Source organism: Budorcas taxicolor, chromosome 21 (assembly GCF_023091745.1).
Source record: "Budorcas taxicolor isolate Tak-1 chromosome 21, Takin1.1, whole genome shotgun sequence".
NCBI classification, from domain to species: Eukaryota; Metazoa; Chordata; class Mammalia; order Artiodactyla; family Bovidae; genus Budorcas; species Budorcas taxicolor.
In genome coordinates, this window is record NC_068930.1 from 73,114,861 (window position 1) to 73,134,272 (window position 19,412).

The 19,412-nt window shown below is 62.9% G+C and overlaps 1 protein-coding gene and 1 long non-coding RNA gene across 2 annotated transcripts; both read right to left on the reverse strand.

Annotated features, from left to right (window-relative positions):
* Positions 1-2,051: 2,051 nt before the first annotated feature.
* AHNAK2 (AHNAK nucleoprotein 2) lies at positions 2,052-12,750 on the reverse strand (the record flags this gene model as incomplete). Its single annotated transcript, XM_052659553.1, has 1 exon — positions 2,052-12,750. A coding segment is annotated over one exon (10,143 nt), but the record flags the coding sequence as incomplete, so codon positions are not given.
* A 6-nt stretch (positions 12,751-12,756) lies between these two features.
* LOC128066363 (uncharacterized) lies at positions 12,757-13,844 on the reverse strand. Its single transcript, XR_008201214.1, has 3 exons — positions 13,726-13,844; positions 12,968-13,152; positions 12,757-12,846 (listed from the first exon to the last, which is right to left on the reverse strand). It is a non-coding gene; the product is annotated as an uncharacterized LOC128066363 (long non-coding RNA).
* Positions 13,845-19,412: the final 5,568 nt, after the last annotated feature.

A 19,412-nucleotide genomic window follows, 5' to 3' on the forward strand; every position in this document is an offset into this window, starting at 1 on the left:
GGTCAGAGGCCTGTCTCAGCCCGGCTCACCATCTCCTGGTTTCTGACCTTGGCTTCAGAGCCCACCTGCCCAGGCAGAGGCCCCCAGACTGCCTGGGGCTAGAGCTGTGGGCTGGTTCAGTGTCCAGGAGAGCCTGGCAGCTGAGGGGGCCATCGGGTGGACACTAGGCCCACCCTGAGCCGCCACCCCTGGGCCCCGAGTCCTCACGACCTCAGAGAGAGCCAGCGGGGCGGCTGTCGGACAGCTCGGATTTGAATGTCCTTGCCTGCCAGGATGGTCCCCAAACCCCGCCAGACCCACTGGGGTTGGGAGAGGGTGCCGCGGCTCCATGTGGGCCTCCCAGGCATCCAGCGGGTCCGGGAGCTGGTCTGTGTGTGAGCTGCTGCCCCCCGGGGCCCCCCCGCCGCCCCACCCCAGCTGTTCCCCAGGAGCAGCGGAACCCCAGACCGCTCTGCTCCCCTGGCCGCTGGGCCGCGGTCCAGGCTGTGATGGGGAGGCAGTGAGGGCCCACAGCCAGGGCAAGGCCTGCCCCACATGTGGTACGTCTGGTGGCCAGCCACGGGGGCCTGCGCCAAAGCAGAATCCCCCGGCCCCCCGGGAGACCCAGCGTTATGAGGCTCGAGAGGCCTGGGGGCTCCTTCTGGGGTGTGGGGGACAGAGCCTGCCCCCGAGGACCCTGGACCCAGGCCCTTGTGTGGACGGCTCCGCTGCCTGGATGGGGGGCACGGGCCGCCTCACTTGGGACAGGTGGGATGAATAGGTGGTTAGTGGCACGGGGGGCTCACAGCTCTTGCCAGGGGCTGACCCTCACTGTGGGATGCAGGAAGGTGCTGTGAGCTGTCCGTCAGCCAAGCCCGAGCCAGGGCCCCGAGAGCGGCCTCCAGCTGGCAAGGAACAGGGCCCTGGGCCACCCAGCCGGCAAGGAACTGACCGCCGCCGGCAGCTCCGTTGAGTTTGGGAGGCGGCTCCTTCCCAGGTTGTATCTGGGGATGAGACGGGGGCCTCGTGGGACGCGGCTGAGGGCTCCGCAGGGCCTCCAGCACCACGGCCCCAGTAAGACAAACGTGACTCTGTGTGCAGAGAGGCGTGGAGCCCACGAGCCGGCTGTCCCCCGCTATGGTATTCCCGGGGGGCTGGGCACCCCCCCATCTTCTCTCCCAGGGCCGAGAGAGGCTCCTGTAGCCTCCTGGACTGCAGGACCAAGTCCCCACCGAGCCCCCTCCCCAGCTTCCAGAGGGTCCCACATCCCTGACTGGGGGCCCCTTCCCCACCGGCCCCCACGGGAGATGAGACTTCCCTCAGGAAGGAGGGTTGGGGAGGGGAGTGGGCTGCCCTCTGGGCCCAGAGGCCCCCAGCTTCCCCGCCCCGCCCTCAGTGCCGAGAGCAGCTGCCCCTCTCCGAGCAGAAGGAGGCGGCTCCAGGAACCTTCCCCGGGCAGCAGGGAGGGGCCCAGGCTCCAGGAACCTTCCCCGGGCAGCAGGGAGGGGCCCAGGCTCCAGGAACCTTCCCCGGGCAGCAGGGAGGGGGCCAGGCTCCAGGTCCCCCCATGGAGCGCTGCAGGCCCACAGGCCCAGAAAGGGCATCTGAAGGCCACAGGGAGGAGCTGTGACTCTGAAGGGCTGTAGGGCGCTCCCTGACCTTGCTCTGAGTCTGCTCCCGCGGGTGGCTGGCGAGGATGGCCACCGGGGCACAGGGAGCCCTGAGCCGGGCCACGATAGCGGCCGAGGACCCAGCGAAGCCTCCGGGTCGGGGCCCTCCGCCCCCTGGGCAGCCCCTGCGCTGCCCATGGCCCTCGCCCGGGAAGGCCTCCCAGCTCAGGGCAGCCTGTCCCCAGCCTCGCGGTGGAGCCCTGGGCCGGCACCTTCCTCCTCGGTCTCTCACAGCTGCGGGCGGGGAGGAGGGCCCAAGCAGACAGACGGGCCGGGAGCCGCCTTGACTCTGCTGGCAGAGGGGCAGCAGCACTCAGGGGGTGTGTGCGGGAGGAGCGGTGGGCTCCATCCAGAACAAAACGCCTCGCAGCCGAAACGGGAGCGGTGCAGCACTTTATTTATTGCCTGTTCGGCGTCCAGGGAAGAGCCAAGTGGGTCCCATCTTCAGGCACACTGAGGGGCTGGGGCCACAGACGCCGGAGAGGGCACCGGCAGGCAAGTGGACGCCCACGGATGTCTGGTGGGAGCTCATGGACGGACGCCTGGACCACCTTGGCAGCCAGCTGCCCCCAGCCCGGCACGGGCAGTATCACTCAAAGCATCCCAGGGCTTGCCTCAGCGAGACGGCTCGTGAAGAGTGGGCTGGTTCTAAGCAGGCAGGGAGAGGGTCTCTTGGACTGTGCCAGACTCTGCCGGAAACAGGGAAACAGCCTTCACCAGGAAGCAGCAACCATGTCTTCGAGGGGCTCGTGGGCAGGGGTCTTGAGTAACACATGTCTAAGAAAGCCCCTCAGGAGCCCGGGACACTCCTGAAGCTTTGGGAGGCAGCTTCGGGAGGGCTGGGGGCGGGGGCCCCTCTGCTCGCAGCCGGCTTCACTTCGTCCTCCACTCTGGGGGTCACGGTGGACACTCATGTCCACACGCGGGTGTGAGGCACAGCCTCCACTTCCTTCCTTCCTCACTGGGCAGCGGGTGCAGGCTCGTCCAGGGCCCCCGGGTCTGGCTCCAGCAGGATGAGCTCCGTCCTGGCCCTGGACGTGACCATTGCCCCGGCGCCTGGCACCGTCTCCTCCCTGTCCTCAGGGGAGAAGTTCTCGCGGGCATCAAAGAAGGTGGCAGCTTCTTCCTGGAGCTTTTGCTCTGCCGGAGCCGCCTCATCCTCCAAGCTCTTGCTTTTCTTGGTGGGGGAGGAGGAGAACCCTAATCTGGGAAATCGGAACCAGCTGGCCTTCTCGGATTTCTTGGGCGGCTCTGCCTCAGGCTGCAAACCCGGCGGGGTCTGGACAGGGGCCGGCCCGTGGGCTTCATCTTTGGAGTCAGCACGTGTCTCTTCAGAGGAAGAAGAGAAACCAATGCTGGGAAGCCAAAACCGGAGCAGACCGGAAGACCTCTTACCTTCCGGCTTCTCTTTTGGAGCCTGGTCTCCTTTGGAGAGGCCCGCGGCTGCCTCCTCGCCGTCCTCTTCTGGCGGAAATTCGAGGATCTCTGCGGGCTCCTCGTCGGAGCAGCTCTCTGTACCCGGGGGGCCAGAGTGCAGGTCGGCAGGGAGTGCTGGCCCTCTGGGTACGCTGACGCTGGACGAGATCACTTCAAATGGTTCTCCAGTGTCTGGCTGCAGGTCTCCAGAAACAGGGTCTGCTCCAGGGGCAGTGTCTTCAGAAGCCTCCTGCAAGCCCCCTGTCAGTAGGGAGTCTTGGACCCTCCCCTGCGTGGGGGGCTCAGGGATCTTCACTTTCAGCAACGAAAATCCGTAGGAAGCCGTTTGGATCTCAGACGCAGGGATCTCTGATTCCCGCACAATCTGAGTGGAAACGGCCTCGGGTCCCGAGCGGTCAGCTGGCTGTGGAGTCACTCCGGCGTGTATGCCGACCCCGGCACCCTCTCCCTGAGCACTGTGAATGTGCACTCGGACCCTGGAAGCTTCCGGGGAGAGGTCAAAGGCCACAGGCTGCTCCCCAGGGGTCCCAGCGCCGGCCTTCAGGATGCTGGCACCCCAGGCTCCCACGCTCTCTGCACACCAGGCGTCGTCCAGGCTGCTCCCAGTGCATCGCACCTCCCGCACGGCAGGGATGAACACATCAGCCTCCGATCCGGGGTCAGGGAAGGCGAACCTCGGCATGCTCAGCCTTGGCAGCTTGACAGTTACCACAGAGCCCTCCCAGGGCTGACCCACGCTGACCACAGAAATCTGGGATGGCCCGTCGGTCCTGGACACCTTCAGTTTAACGGGGCCTTCAGGCTGGGAGGACCATTTCTCCGCCCTCCCCTCTCCCCTGGCGAGGTCCAGGCCTGCAGGCCCAGCAGGAGGAGCTTCTGTTTCCAAAAGTGCCCTGCTGGGCATCCGAAGCGGAAGGGAGCCTTCGCCTGGGCGGACCCTGATCTCAGAAGTGGACAGGCCCGCAGGGGGTGCCCCCGGAGGAGGCGGGAGCAGCGTCGAGCCTCTGCCGTCTAGGTTTATCTTTAGCATGCCCGCATGCGATGCAATCTCAGCTGGCTCCAGGGTTTCAGGCGCCTCCACCTCTGACCCCAGAGGCCCCTGAGCCGTGATGGGAGCTGGCTCTTCTTCCCCCAATGCACAGGCAGCAGGCATGGGACTCGGTGCCCCGGGTACCCCCTTCTCCCTGGCAGGGTGCCGGATGATGGGCAGGTGGAGGGCGGGCATCCTGAACCAGCCCCCCGGAGCGGCTGTGCTCCCCTCCACTGGGACATCCACACCTGCAGCTCTGCACAGCGGCTGGAGGCGTTCTCCTGGTGACGGGGCCCTCCCCTCGCCATGAGGCTGGCCGGCTGAGACATCCCCAGACCCGTGCCCTTGGCTGCCATCTGCCGGGGGCAGGCCGCGTGCAGAGTCCAGCCCCTGAGCATCGCTGAGGGGGCACGGGGCTGGGGCGCGTTCTGCGGCCTGACCATCCACCGCAGGATCTGCTGCTTCTGGGCTAGAAAACCAGAACTTAGGTCGATGAAACTTAGGAAAAGTCACCCGACCATAAGATGCAGGAAATAGGGGGTCCACAGGGCTGGCAGGACTATCAGGTGGGCATGGAACGCTCTCGTCGGGGCGCAGAGTGGTAGGACTTTCTCTATCCTCCTGGGAACACGAGAGGATTTCCGGAGGGAAATGTGGGGCGTCGGGAACAGTCACCTGGTACTTGATGAGAGTGACCGCCTCTGGAGAGACAGACGAACCATCAGCATAAGAACGGCTGACATCAAGGATGCCTGAGGAAACACCAGGCCAACCCATGTGGGGAAACGGCAGGGACGGTTTATGGCTAGAAATATATGACAAGGCAGGATCCACACCAGAATCACTTGGGGCCAAAGAAAGGTGAGGATCGCGTTCAATAAGGGTAGAACTTTTGGAAGACTTCCCTGCTGAAGAAAACAGCCTAGGAAACTTAAAATGGGGTTTCTTGACATGGATTTTACCATCCTCTTCAGTTTTCAATGTGCACCCTCTGGCGGCCACCTCCTTGTCCCCCAGGGACACGTCGGCCTCTAGCTTGGCGCCCGGGGCGTGGCTGTCCACCTCCACGCTGGGCAGCGACACCTCCACGTCGGGGGCGGCCACCTCGGCCTTGGCGCCCTTCAGGTCCAGCTTGGGCCCTTTGATGTCCACCTGCGGGGCCTTGATGTCCACCTTGGGCAGCTTGACGCTGGGCACCTGCACCTTGGGCAGGTGGGCCTTGATTCCGACTCCCGCCGCCCCGTCCTTGAGCTCGGCTTCGGGCAGGGGCCCCTCCGGCAGCTTGACGGCCACCTCGGCGCCCTTGACGTCCAGCTCGGCCGAGGGCAGCTCCACGCGGACCTCACTGGTCTTGACGTCGGCCTGCACCGAGGGCAGGGTCACCTCGGCCTGGGCCTTGGGCAGGGACACGTCCACGGCGGCCTCGATGGCCTTGCTGGGCGCCGACACGCCGAAGGACGGCATCTTGAACTTGGGCATTTTGAACTTGCTGTCTCTGGCGGCCACCTCCTTGTCCCCCAGGGACACGGCGGCCTCCAGCTTGGCGCCCGGGGCCTGGCTGTCCACCTCCACGCTGGGCAGCGACACCTCCACGTCGGGGGCGGCCACCTCGGCCTTGGCGCCCTTCAGGTCCAGCTTGGGCCCCTTGATGTCCACCTGCGGGGCCTTGATGTCCACCTTGGGCAGCTTGACGCTGGGCACCTGCACCTTGGGCAGGTGGGCCTTGATTCCGACTCCCGCCGCCCCGTCCTTGAGCTCGGCTTCGGGCAGGGGCCCCTCCGGCAGCTCGACGGCCACCTCGGCGCCCTTGACGTCCAGCTCGGCCGAGGGCAGCTCCACGCGGACCTCACTGGTCTTGACGTCGGCCTGCACCGAGGGCAGGGTCACCTCGGCCTGGGCCTTGGGCAGGGACACGTCCACGGCGGCCTCGATGGCCTTGCTGGGCGCCGACACGCCGAAGGACGGCATCTTGAACTTGGGCATTTTGAACTTGCTGTCTCTGGCGGCCACCTCCTTGTCCCCCAGGGACACGGCGGCCTCCAGCTTGGCGCCCGGGGCCTGGCTGTCCACCTCCACGCTGGGCAGCGACACCTCCACGTCGGGGGCGGCCACCTCGGCCTTGGCGCCCTTCAGGTCCAGCTTGGGCCCCTTGATGTCCACCTGCGGGGCCTTGATGTCCACCTTGGGCAGCTTGACGCTGGGCACCTGCACCTTGGGCAGGTGGGCCTTGATTCCGACTCCCGCCGCCCCGTCCTTGAGCTCGGCTTCGGGCAGGGGCCCCTCCGGCAGCTCGACGGCCACCTCGGCGCCCTTGACGTCCAGCTCGGCCGAGGGCAGCTCCACGCGGACCTCACTGGTCTTGACGTCGGCCTGCACCGAGGGCAGGGTCACCTCGGCCTGGGCCTTGGGCAGGGACACGTCCACGGCGGCCTCGATGGCCTTGCTGGGCGCCGACACGCCGAAGGACGGCATCTTGAACTTGGGCATTTTGAACTTGCTGTCTCTGGCGGCCACCTCCTTGTCCCCCAGGGACACGGCGGCCTCCAGCTTGGCGCCCGGGGCCTGGCTGTCCACCTCCACGCTGGGCAGCGACACCTCCACGTCGGGGGCGGCCACCTCGGCCTTGGCGCCCTTCAGGTCCAGCTTGGGCCCCTTGATGTCCACCTGCGGGGCCTTGATGTCCACCTTGGGCAGCTTGACGCTGGGCACCTGCACCTTGGGCAGGTGGGCCTTGATTCCGACTCCCGCCGCCCCGTCCTTGAGCTCGGCTTCGGGCAGGGGCCCCTCCGGCAGCTTGACGGCCACCTCGGCGCCCTTGACGTCCAGCTCGGCCGAGGGCAGCTCCACGCGGACCTCACTGGTCTTGACGTCGGCCTGCACCGAGGGCAGGGTCACCTCGGCCTGGGCCTTGGGCAGGGACACGTCCACGGCGGCCTCGATGGCCTTGCTGGGCGCCGACACGCCGAAGGACGGCATCTTGAACTTGGGCATTTTGAACTTGCTGTCTCTGGCGGCCACCTCCTTGTCCCCCAGGGACACGGCGGCCTCCAGCTTGGCGCCCGGGGCCTGGCTGTCCACCTCCACGCTGGGCAGCGACACCTCCACGTCGGGGGCGGCCACCTCGGCCTTGGCGCCCTTCAGGTCCAGCTTGGGCCCCTTGATGTCCACCTGCGGGGTCTTGATGTCCACCTTGGGCAGCTTGACGCTGGGCACCTGCACCTTGGGCAGGTGGGCCTTGATTCCGACTCCCGCCGCCCCGTCCTTGAGCTCGGCTTCGGGCAGGGGCCCCTCCGGCAGCTTGACGGCCACCTCGGCGCCCTTGACGTCCAGCTCGGCCGAGGGCAGCTCCACGCGGACCTCACTGGTCTTGACGTCGGCCTGCACCGAGGGCAGGGTCACCTCGGCCTGGGCCTTGGGCAGGGACACGTCCACGGCGGCCTCGATGGCCTTGCTGGGCGCCGACACGCCGAAGGACGGCATCTTGAACTTGGGCATTTTGAACTTGCTGTCTCTGGTGGCCACCTCCTTGTCCCCCAGGGACACGTCGGCCTCCAGCTTGGCGCCCGGGGCCTGGCTGTCCACCTCCACGCTGGGCAGCGACACCTCCACGTCGGGGGCGGCCACCTCGGCCTTGGCGCCCTTCAGGTCCAGCTTGGGCCCCTTGATGTCCACCTGCGGGGCCTTGATGTCCACCTTGGGCAGCTTGACGCTGGGCACCTGCACCTTGGGCAGGTGGGCCTTGATTCCGACTCCCGCCGCCCCGTCCTTGAGCTCGGCTTCGGGCAGGGGCCCCTCCGGCAGCTTGACGGCCACCTCGGCGCCCTTGACGTCCAGCTCGGCCGAGGGCAGCTCCACGCGGACCTCACTGGTCTTGATGTCGGCCTGCACCGAGGGCAGGGTCACCTCGGCCTGGGCCTTGGGCAGGGACACGTCCACGGCGGCCTCGATGGCCTTGCTGGGCGCCGACACGCCGAAGGACGGCATCTTGAACTTGGGCATTTTGAACTTGCTGTCTCTGGCGGCCACCTCCTTGTCCCCCAGGGACACGGCGGCCTCCAGCTTGGCGCCCGGGGCCTGGCTGTCCACCTCCACGCTGGGCAGCGACACCTCCACGTCGGGGGCGGCCACCTCGGCCTTGGCGCCCTTCAGGTCCAGCTTGGGCCCCTTGATGTCCACCTGCGGGGCCTTGATGTCCACCTTGGGCAGCTTGACGCTGGGCACCTGCACCTTGGGCAGGTGGGCCTTGATTCCGACTCCCGCCGCCCCGTCCTTGAGCTCGGCTTCGGGCAGGGGCCCCTCCGGCAGCTTGACGGCCACCTCGGCGCCCTTGACGTCCAGCTCGGCCGAGGGCAGCTCCACGCGGACCTCACTGGTCTTGACGTCGGCCTGCACCGAGGGCAGGGTCACCTCGGCCTGGGCCTTGGGCAGGGACACGTCCACGGCGGCCTCGATGGCCTTGCTGGGCGCCGACACGCCGAAGGACGGCATCTTGAACTTGGGCATTTTGAACTTGCTGTCTCTGGTGGCCACCTCCTTGTCCCCCAGGGACACGGCGGCCTCCAGCTTGGCGCCCGGGGCCTGGCTGTCCACCTCCACGCTGGGCAGCGACACCTCCACGTCGGGGGTGGCCACCTCGGCCTTGGCGCCCTTCAGGTCCAGCTTGGGCCCCTTGATGTCCACCTGCGGGGCCTTGATGTCCACCTTGGGCAGCTTGACGCTGGGCACCTGCACCTTGGGCAGGTGGGCCTTGATTCCGACTCCCGCCGCCCCGTCCTTGAGCTCGGCTTCGGGCAGGGGCCCCTCCGGCAGCTTGACGGCCACCTCGGCGCCCTTGACGTCCAGCTCGGCCGAGGGCAGCTCCACGCGGACCTCACTGGTCTTGACGTCGGCCTGCACCGAGGGCAGGGTCACCTCGGCCTGGGCCTTGGGCAGGGACACGTCCACGGCGGCCTCGATGGCCTTGCTGGGCGCCGACACGCCGAAGGACGGCATCTTGAACTTGGGCATTTTGAACTTGCTGTCTCTGGCGGCCACCTCCTTGTCCCCCAGGGACACGGCGGCCTCCAGCTTGGCGCCCGGGGCCTGGCTGTCCACCTCCACGCTGGGCAGCGACACCTCCACGTCGGGGGCGGCCACCTCGGCCTTGGCGCCCTTCAGGTCCAGCTTGGGCCCCTTGATGTCCACCTGCGGGGCCTTGATGTCCACCTTGGGCAGCTTGACGCTGGGCACCTGCACCTTGGGCAGGTGGGCCTTGATTCCGACTCCCGCCGCCCCGTCCTTGAGCTCGGCTTCGGGCAGGGGCCCCTCCGGCAGCTTGACGGCCACCTCGGTGCCCTTGACGTCCAGCTCGGCCGAGGGCAGCTCCACGCGGACCTCACTGGTCTTGACGTCGGCCTGCACCGAGGGCAGGGTCACCTCGGCCTGGGCCTTGGGCAGGGACACGTCCACGGCGGCCTCGATGGCCTTGCTGGGCGCCGACACGCCGAAGGACGGCATCTTGAACTTGGGCATTTTGAACTTGCTGTCTCTGGCGGCCACCTCCTTGTCCCCCAGGGACAGGTCGGCCTCCAGCTTGGCGCCCGGGGCCTGGCTGTCCACCTCCACGCTGGGTAGCGACACCGCCACGTCGGGGGCGGCCACCTCGGCCTTGGCGCCCTTCAGGTCCAGCTTGGGCCCCTTGATGTCCACCTGCGGGGCCTTGATGTCCACCTTGGGCAGCTTGACGCTGGGCACCTGCACCTTGGGCAGGTGGGCCTTGATTCCGACTCCCGCCGCCCCGTCCTTGAGCTCGGCTTCGGGCAGGGGCCCCTCCGGCAGCTTGACGGCCACCTCGGCGCCCTTGACGTCCAGCTCGGCCGAGGGCAGCTCCACGCGGACCTCACTGGTCTTGACGTCGGCCTGCACCGAGGGCAGGGTCACCTCGGCCTGGGCCTTGGGAAGGGACACGTCCACGGCGGCCTCGATGGCCTTGCTGGGCGCCGACACGCCGAAGGACGGCATCTTAAACTTGGGCATTTTGAACTTGCTGTCTCTGGCGGCCACCTCCTTGTCCCCCAGGGACACGTCGGCCTCCAGCTTGGCGCCCGGGGCCTGGCTGTCCACCTCCACGCTGGGCAGCGACACCTCCACGTCGGGGGCGGCCACCTCGGCCTTGGCGCCCTTCAGGTCCAGCTTGGGCCCCTTGATGTCCACCTGCGGGGCCTTGATGTCCACCTTGGGCAGCTTGACGCTGGGCACCTGCACCTTGGGCAGGTGGGCCTTGATTCCGACTCCCGCCGCCCCGTCCTTGAGCTCGGCTTTGGGCAGGGGCCCCTCCGGCAGCTTGACAGCCACCTCGGCGCCCTTGACGTCCAGCTCGGCCGAGGGCAGCTCCACGCGGACCTCACTGGTCTTGACGTCGGCCTGCACCGAGGGCAGGGTCACCTCGGCCTGGGCCTTGGGCAGGGACACGTCCACGGCGGCCTCAATGGCCTTGCTGGGCGCCGACACGCCGAAGGACGGCATCTTGAACTTGGGCATTTTGAACTTGCTGTCTCTGGCGGCCACCTCCTTGTCCCCCAGGGACACGGCGGCCTCCAGCTTGGCGCCCGGGGCCTGGCTGTCCACCTCCACGCTGGGCAGCGACACCTCCACGTCGGGGGTGGCCACCTCGGCCTTGGCGCCCTTCAGGTCCAGCTTGGGCCCCTTGATGTCCACCTGCGGGGCCTTGATGTCCACCTTGGGCAGCTTGACGCTGGGCACCTGCACCTTGGGCAGGTGGGCCTTGATTCCGACTCCCGCCGCCCCGTCCTTGAGCTCGGCTTCGGGCAGGGGCCCCTCCGGCAGCTTGACGGCCACCTCGGCGCCCTTGACGTCCAGCTCGGCCGAGGGCAGCTCCACGCGGACCTCACTGGTCTTGACGTCGGCCTGCACCGAGGGCAGGGTCACCTCGGCCTGGGCCTTGGGCAGGGACACGTCCACGGCGGCCTCGATGGCCTTGCTGGGCGCCGACACGCCGAAGGACGGCATCTTGAACTTGGGCATTTTGAACTTGCTGTCTCTGGCGGCCACCTCCTTGTCCCCCAGGGACACGGCGGCCTCCAGCTTGGCACCCGGGGCCTGGCTGTCCACCTCCACGCTGGGCAGCGACACCTCCACGTCGGGGGCGGCCACCTCGGCCTTGGCGCCCTTCAGGTCCAGCTTGGCCCCTTTGATGTCCACCTGCGGGGCCTTGATGTCCACCTTGGGCAGCTTGACGCTGGGCATCTGCACCTTGGGCAGGTGGGCCTTGATTCCGACTCCCGCCGCCCCGTCCTTGAGCTCGGCTTCGGGCAGGGGCCCCTCCGGCAGCTTGACGGCCACCTCGGCGCCCTTGACGTCCAGCTCGGCCGAGGGCAGCTCCACGCGGACCTCACTGGTCTTGATGTCGGCCTGCACCGAGGGCAGGGTCACCTCGGCCTGGGCCTTGGGCAGGGACACGTCCACGGCGGCCTCGATGGCCTTGCTGGGCACCGACACGCTGAAGGACGGCATCTTGAACTTGGGCGTTTTGAACTTGCTGTCTCTGCCGTGTCCGTCTTTCCCCTTTCCCTCAGTGTCTGTTGTCCCTGCTGTGACGCTATTTTGTTTATCTGTTTCCTGAATTCGTGTTGTCCTCTCTCCTTTTCCTTCCTTGGCTGGTGACCACCCGAATGACGGCAGCTTGAACTTGAGGACTCTTGTCTTTCCCTCCGTCTCCTCTGTTTCTTGGTCCCCTTCCTTGCTGGCCTCTGCCCTCTTTTCCACCACGTCCTCCTCTCCTCCTCCCTGTCCTTTTGTCAGTTGTGTTGCTTGTGCTCTTTTTGTCGTCTCTGACTCTGTGTCCCCTTTGTCGTCCCCCGTGGCCCTGGAGTCGTCGGCAGAGACCTGAGTCCACCAGGGTCCCCAGCGCACCGGGGCGGTGCCATCTGCATCCTCTGGTCCTGTTTCTCTGGCAACCCTGAACTTGGGTGTCTTTAAGCTGCGTATGCGGATGCGGAATTCTGGGTGGCCGTTCTGGTAGGTGCCCTGGTCTGCAGAGCCGTGCTGAGTCAGCCTGGCGGTACCCAGCTGTGGCCCCTGAGTGTCCTCTGCGGCTCCCTCCCTGGTCTGGCCCGGGGCTGTGCCCACCTCTGTGTGTTCCTCCGCCAGGGTCCCCTCCAGGCCCCTTGCCTGTGCTTTCTTCCTTTGCAGTCTGGGTGCGGGTCCCTCGCCGGGCAGAGCAGGCTCCGTGGGGGCCTCGGCCTCCTCGGGCTGTCCTGCTCTCACGTCCCCTGTCTCGGCACGTCCAGCCACTCTGATGGCCTCTTGTTCGGCCTCCGAGGGCCCTGCCTCCTCCAGCAGCTCAGCTGGGCCTGCCCCGCCGCGGTCTCCCCTGCTGGACGGGCCCTTCCCTGAGACCACTCTGAACCTCAGGCTGGGGAACCGTCTCCTCCACTGGCTGCCCGGCTCGTCCTCCCGGGCCTGCTCCTCCGCCGGGAGCCGGGCCTCCGTGTCTGTGCTTGTAGGCGACAGGTCGGGCCCCCGCCCCCGCTCGTAGGCCTCTGAGGAGCTGTGGGACCTCCGGGGCCCTCGCTTGCCCTTCAAGGCTTGGAACTTGGGCCAGGAAAGCCGCTCCCGCTGGGCACGCCGGCCCCTGCCCTCCCTGGGTGTGGGGAGAAGCCTCTGCTGGTCTCCATCCCCCTGCGGTGTCTTCGTGGGGGTCTCCGTGCACCCATCAGCGACATCCTGGTCCTGGAACAGGGAGAGCGAACCTGTTGGTCCTGAACAGGGAGGCGGAGGCCCTGGGCTCCGGGGACTGGAAGGGGCGGGGAGAAGCCAGCAGGGGCTGAGCCCTGCGGGCTGGGGCACTCACCTGGTCCTCGCCGACCCTTGGGCCAGGCTCAGCACTGCCAGCCACATCATCCTCGGCTGCTCCAGCAGGAAGCTTCCGTCTGATTTTGAACTGAACCTTGTAGGGCTCTGAGTACTGAAGGATTTTGAGAGCATCTTCATATTTAATGTTGTCGAAGAATATCGTTGTACTGAGTAGTTGATCCCCTGGACAAGGACAGAGTGGCCCGGTGCCTTAGTGCCCCCGCCCTCTGGAGCCTCACAGGAGGGGCCCACAGTGGGTGTGAGCGGAAGGCTGCCCACCCCTTCCGTTTACTAAGCCCCAGGTGGATAGGAACCCCTCATTTTCAGGCAGAGAGCTCAGCACAGAGAGTGGCCCCAGCCTGGACACGGCTGAGAGGTCTCCAGGGGCCATCCTGTGTCCACTGGGGCCCGTCCCCCGATGGGACCATGGGGACACTCCCAGGGGTCACCCTGTGTCCACTGGGGCCCGCACCCTGACGGGACCGTGGGATCACTCCCAGGGGTCACCCTGTGTCCACTGGGGCCCGTCCCCCAATGGGATCGTGGGGTCACTCCCAGGGGCCACCCTGCGTCCACTGGGGCCAGTCTCCCTCCCCTGATGAGACCATGGGGACACTCCCAGGGGTACCCTGTGTCCACTGGGGCCCACACCCTGATGGGACTGTGGGGTCACTCCCAGGGGCCACCCTGCATCCACTGGGGCCTGTCCCCCTCCCCCGATGGGACTGTGGGGAACTGGGGATGGGCCCGTGGCACCTTCTCTCAGGCTGAAGAGCTTGGCCGCTGACGAGTCCTTCAGCACCTGCTTGACAAAGATGCCCTGGTCCCCACCGCCCGCGACACTGTAGCCGCTGGCTCCAGCTTCCACCTCCGTCTCCAGTGTCACTCCTGTCCCATCCTGTGTGGGCTGAGCGAAAGCACAGCAGGGCCTTAGTGAGCACGTAGCTGTCCCACCATGGGTGTAGGTGCTGGGGGCTGCCTCCCCTGAAGCCCGGGGACCCCAGAGCACACCTGGGCCACAGTGTCCGGCTCTGGGGGAGGCCGGCGGCTGCCACCTCTGCTGACAGCAGCCTCCCCTGGTCCCTGTAGCTGCTCGCCAGGGCTCAGGGGTACCCTGCCTGGCCGTCCAGGCCCAGCAGCGCTTGCTGAGCAGAGGAAGAGGCTTTGCTAGCACATGGCCAAGCCTTTCTCCACGGGCTTCCAGTTCATCATCACCCTCATTCCCAGTGCCGCTCACTTACAAGGTGACACTCAGACCAAGGAGGGCCATTCGCTGTTGCTGCTCATTGCTCCGGCGTGTCCGACTCAACTCCAGGGACGGCAGCACGCCAGGCCTCCCTGTCCGTCACCATCTCCCAGAGCCTGCTCAAACTCACGTCCACTGAGTCGGTGATGCCATCCAGCCATCACATCCTCTGTCGTCCCCTTCTCCTCCCGCCTTTTATCGCTTCCAGCATCAGGGTCTTTTCCAATGAGTCAATTCTTCGCATCAGCTGGCCAAAGTATTGGAGTTTCAACTTCAGCATCACTCCTTCCAAAGAATATTCAGGACTGATCTCCTTTAGGATGGACTGGCTGGATCTCCTTGCAGTCCAAGGGACTCTCAAGAGTCTTCTCCAACACCACAGTTCAAAGGCATCAATTCTTCAGTGGTCAGCCTTTTTTATTGTCCAGCTCGCACATCCATACATGACTATTGGAAAAACCATAGCTTTGACTATACAGACTTTGTCGGCAAAGTAATGCCTCTGCTTTTTAATATGCTGTCTAGGTTGGTCATAGCTTTTCTTCCAAGGAGCAAGTGTCTTTTAATTTCACTGCTGCGGTCACCATCTGCAGTGATTTTAGAGCCCCTCAAAATAAAGTTTCTCACTGTTTCCATTGTTTCCCCATCTATTTATCATGAAGTGATGGGACTGGATGCCATGATCTTTGTTTTTAGAACGTTGAGTTTTAAGCCAGCTTTTTCAGTCTCCTCTTTCACTTTCATCAGGAGGCTCTTCAGTTCTTCGCTTTCTGCCATTAGGGTGGCATCATCTTCATATCTGAGATTATCAATATTTCTCCCCACAATCTAGATTCCAGCTTGTGCTTCTTCCAGCCCAGCGTTTCTCATGATGTGCTCTGCATATAAGTAAAATTAGCAGGGCGACAATATACAGCCTTGACGTCCTCCTTTCCCAATTTGAAACCAGTTCATGATTCCATACCTGGTTCTAGCTGTTGCTTCTTGGCCTGCTTACAGGTTTCTCGGGAGGCACATAGATGGTCAGGTATTCCCATCTCTTTAAAAATTTTCCACAGTTTGTTGCGATCCACATGGTCAAAGGCTTTGGCAAAGTCAGTAAAGCAGAAGTAGATGGTTTTCTGGAACTCTCTCGCTTTTTCAATGATCCAGTGGATGTTGACAATTTGAACTCTGGTTCCTCTGCCTTTTCTAAATCCAGCTTGAACATCTGGAAGTTCTCAGTTCACATACTGTTAAAGCCTGGCTTGGAGAATTTTGAACATTACTTTGCTAGTGTGTGAGATGGGTGCAATTGTGCGGCAGTTTGAGCATCCTTTTGCATTGCCCTTGTTTGGGACTGGAATGAAAACTGACCTTTTCCACACCTATGGCCACTGCCGAGTTTTCTGAGTTTGCTAGCATATTGAGTGCTAGCATCATCATCTAGGACTTGAAATAACTCAACTGGAATACCATCACCTCCACTAGTTTGCTCATAGTAATGCTTCCTAAGGCCCACTTGACTTCACACTCCAGAATGTCTGGCTCTAGGTGAGTGATCACACCACAGTCATTATCTGGGTCTTTAAGATCTTTTTTGTACAGTTCTTCTGTGTATTCTTGCCACCTCTTCTTAATATCCTCTGCTTCTGTTAGGTCCATACTGTTTTTGTCCTTCATTGTGCCTAACTTAGCATGAAATGCTCCCTTGGCATCTCTAATTTTCTTGAAGAGATCTCTAGTCTTTCCCATTCTATTGCTTTCCTCTTTTTTGTGTGTTGTTCGCTTAAAAAGGCTTTCTTATCTCTCCTTGCTATTCTTGGAACTCTGCATTCAGATGGGAATATCTTTCCTTTTCTCCTTTGCCTTTAGCTTCTCTTCTTTTCTCAGCTATTTGTAAGGCCTCCTCAGACAACCATTTTGCCTTTTCGCGTTTCTTTCTTGGGGATGGTTTTGATCACCACCTCCTGTACAATGCCCGGGAGAATGTCAAAAACAGCATGACAGGCCTGAGCTCAGACATGACGGATCCTCGGGGTCTGGGAGAGCCCTGGAATTGCTGGCCTTGGGGAAGGCACTGTCAGTGACAGAACAGGCTGCCAGGCGGTGGTTTGCCTGGCTCCCCAGGAGCCCACAGAACCCAGCTCTTCCTGTGGTCTTGGATGCAACAGGCAGTGGCCAGACCCACGGCACAGGTGGGAACACTGAAGTCTGGGCCCCTGGGTCCACCTGGTCAGTGGTCTGGACCCTTCCTCCTGAGTCTTGGGAGGCCTGGACCAGTGTCCCAGAGCCCCGCCCCCTGGCCTGATGGAGGCGGCGGCACACCCTTTCCCAATGAACGGGGGCACCCCGCCAGTGTTCCTGCTCCTTGACATCTCACTCCAGCCCTGGACTCCCTGGCTGGAGCCCCTCTCAGGGGCTGGCCCATGCCCACCCCAATGTCCACTCGCCGCATGCCCACCTCCAGGTGGCTCATCCTGGAAAGTGTCCGCGAGTCCCCTGAGTCCCGCTTCCACCAGGACCTCCGCCTCCTCGGCACGTCTTCCTGCAGCAGCAACAAACAGCGGGGTGACCGACCCTGCCCCAGCCCAGGGGACAGGAGGCACTCGGGGAGGCCCAGACACCCGAACCTGCCTAGAATCTGCAGGGTGCAGCTGCGTGCAAGCGGAGCCAGGCTCCTCCAGGGGAAGGTGGCTCTGGGCCTCGACGCTCCCCACGGGGCCCGGCCCCCACGTCCACAGGTAGAGGGGACAGAAAAGGAGCAGCGCCAGAGCGAGTCCTTTCGGGGAACCCACCATTGCTGGCTTTCCGCAGTCACATCCAGAGGTGGCCGCACAGACCCTGTCTGTGTCTCCTCGCCAGAGAGCCGTGTGTGTGCACACGTCCTGTGCCCCATTGCACATGGGGGCATGAGATCTGTTCCCTACCTGCACATGTGTGCCATCTCTACCATGTCTTGGCTGGCTGCAGGGAGGGCCCCAGGGCCAGGGCAGAGGAGTCAGAGGAGATGGCTGAGCAGACACAGCTGCTCACGCAGGGCGACCCAGAGGCGGTGTGGCTGCCTGTGCCTCTCCCAGCTGAGCCCTCCCTCCACCTGTGCCTGTCCGTCTGGGGGGCTTACCGGGAGTCTGAAGCCGGCACCCTCAGTCACGCACTCGTAGACGGGCGAGGAGCCCTGTGGCCGGGGACGGATGAGCTCGGGCCCTGGCCCTGCAGTCACCTGGTGGGAGAAGAGAAGCTCAGGCTACCCCCAGCCACTCGGCTCTGCTCAAGTCCAGGAAGGGACCGGGGTAGGGGGTGGGGCAGGAGCGCGCGCGCGCCCTCCCGGACCTCACTTACCGAGCGCTCCTCCTCGGATTCTGCATCTGGTTCTCCAGGCTGCAGCTGCCGACCAGTCACTGCAAAGGGAGGGCTGAGTCAGTGGAGCCTTGCCGGTGGGTGGAGCGGATGGTGGAGCTGGGGGCAGGGGCCCAGGAGAGGCTGTGGACACACGGGTGGGGTAGCCCTGGACCCTGGGCCTGGGAGCACAGGCAAAGGTCAGGGAGGACCCACAGTCACTGAGCTGGGGAGGCCGCGAGACTGGGTCTGAAAGCAGTGAGCTGGGATGGGGGTGCACGCATCAGGTAGGCAGACTTCACAGGTTTAGTCAAAGCAAGTTACTAAACAAACACACAAATAAAACAGTGTTTACGAACCTGACAGGGAACCAGAAGCCAGAGTCACTATACTATGGCAAGTGTAACGTTCAGCATCCAAGACGAAAGTGCATGACATGCGACGAAACAGGAAAGTATGGTCTTTAGTGAGGAGCAAAAGCATTTGGCACAGACTCCAAAGCGAGATTCATAAATTTGTTCAAAAAAGTAAAGCAGAACATGTTTGAAGAATTAATGGAAAATATGCTGACCACGGCTTGATGAAGAATGTCATAAAGAAACAGAATTTTTTTTTAGTTGGAAATTCTGGAGTTGAAAATTTACTGGAGAGACTCCATAGCAGAGCTGAGATGATAGAGGAAGTGAAAAACTGGTAGGTTAGGGGAATCCCCTGGTGGTCCAGTGATCAGGACTCGGCACTTTCACTGCTAGGGCCCAGGTTCAACCCCTGGTCAGGGAACTAAGATCCTGCAAGCTCTGTGGTGCAGTCAGCAAAAGCACTTGCATATTAATAGAAATTGGTCAATTTAATCACCCTAATGGCAGAAAGGGAAGAAGAACCAAAGAGCTCATGATATGGGTGAAAGAGGAGAGTCAAAGCTGGCTTAAAACTCAACATTAAAAAAGCTAAGATCATGGCATCTGGTGCCACCACTTCATGGGAGATAAAAGGGGAAAAAGTGCAAGCAGTGACAACCTTTATTTTCTTGGACTTCAAGATCACTGGAGACGGTGACCACATCCATGAAATAAAAGACGCTTGCTCCTTGAAAGAAGAACCATGGCAACCCTAAACAGTGTATGGAAAAGCAGAGACACCACTTTGCTGACAAAGGTCCGTACAGTCAAAGCTATGGTTTTTTCAGTAGTCATGTACAGATGTGAGAGTTGGACCATAAAGAAGGCTGAGCGCCAAAGAATCGATGCTTTTGAATTGTGATGCAAGAGACAGCTGTTAAGAGTCCCTTGGACAGCAAAGAGATCAAACCAGTCCACCCTAAAGAAAATCAACCCTGAATGTTCGTTGGAAGGATCAATGCCAAGGCTGAAGCGCCAATACTTTGGCCACCTGATGCGAAGGGCCAGCTCATTGGAAAAGACCCTGATGCTGGGAAAGACTGAAGACAAAAAGGAGAAGGGGGCAACAGAGGATGAGATGGTCAGATAGCATCAACGATTCAACAGACATGATTTTGAACGAACTCCAAGGAATAGTGGGGGACGGATTAAGGCCTGTGCGCTAAATCTGCCCTGCTGCTTGTTCTGTAAGTGAAGCTTTGTTGGGTCGCAGCTATGCTCATTCATGTACGTGTTGTCTACAACTACCGCTGTGCTACAACCAGGGAGCTGTGAGAAAGAGCACACGGTCTGCAAAGCCGGTATGCCGCTGCCCATGGGATCACAAGGTGTTGGACACGACTTGGCGACTGACCAACAAAAACCAGTGTAAATAGCAAGGGGGGAAGGACTGAAGGAAAACGAACAGAGCCTCAGAGGCCCATGGGCGACATCAAGAAGGCCAATTATGTGTAGCTGAAGTCTCAGAAGGAAAAAGAGAG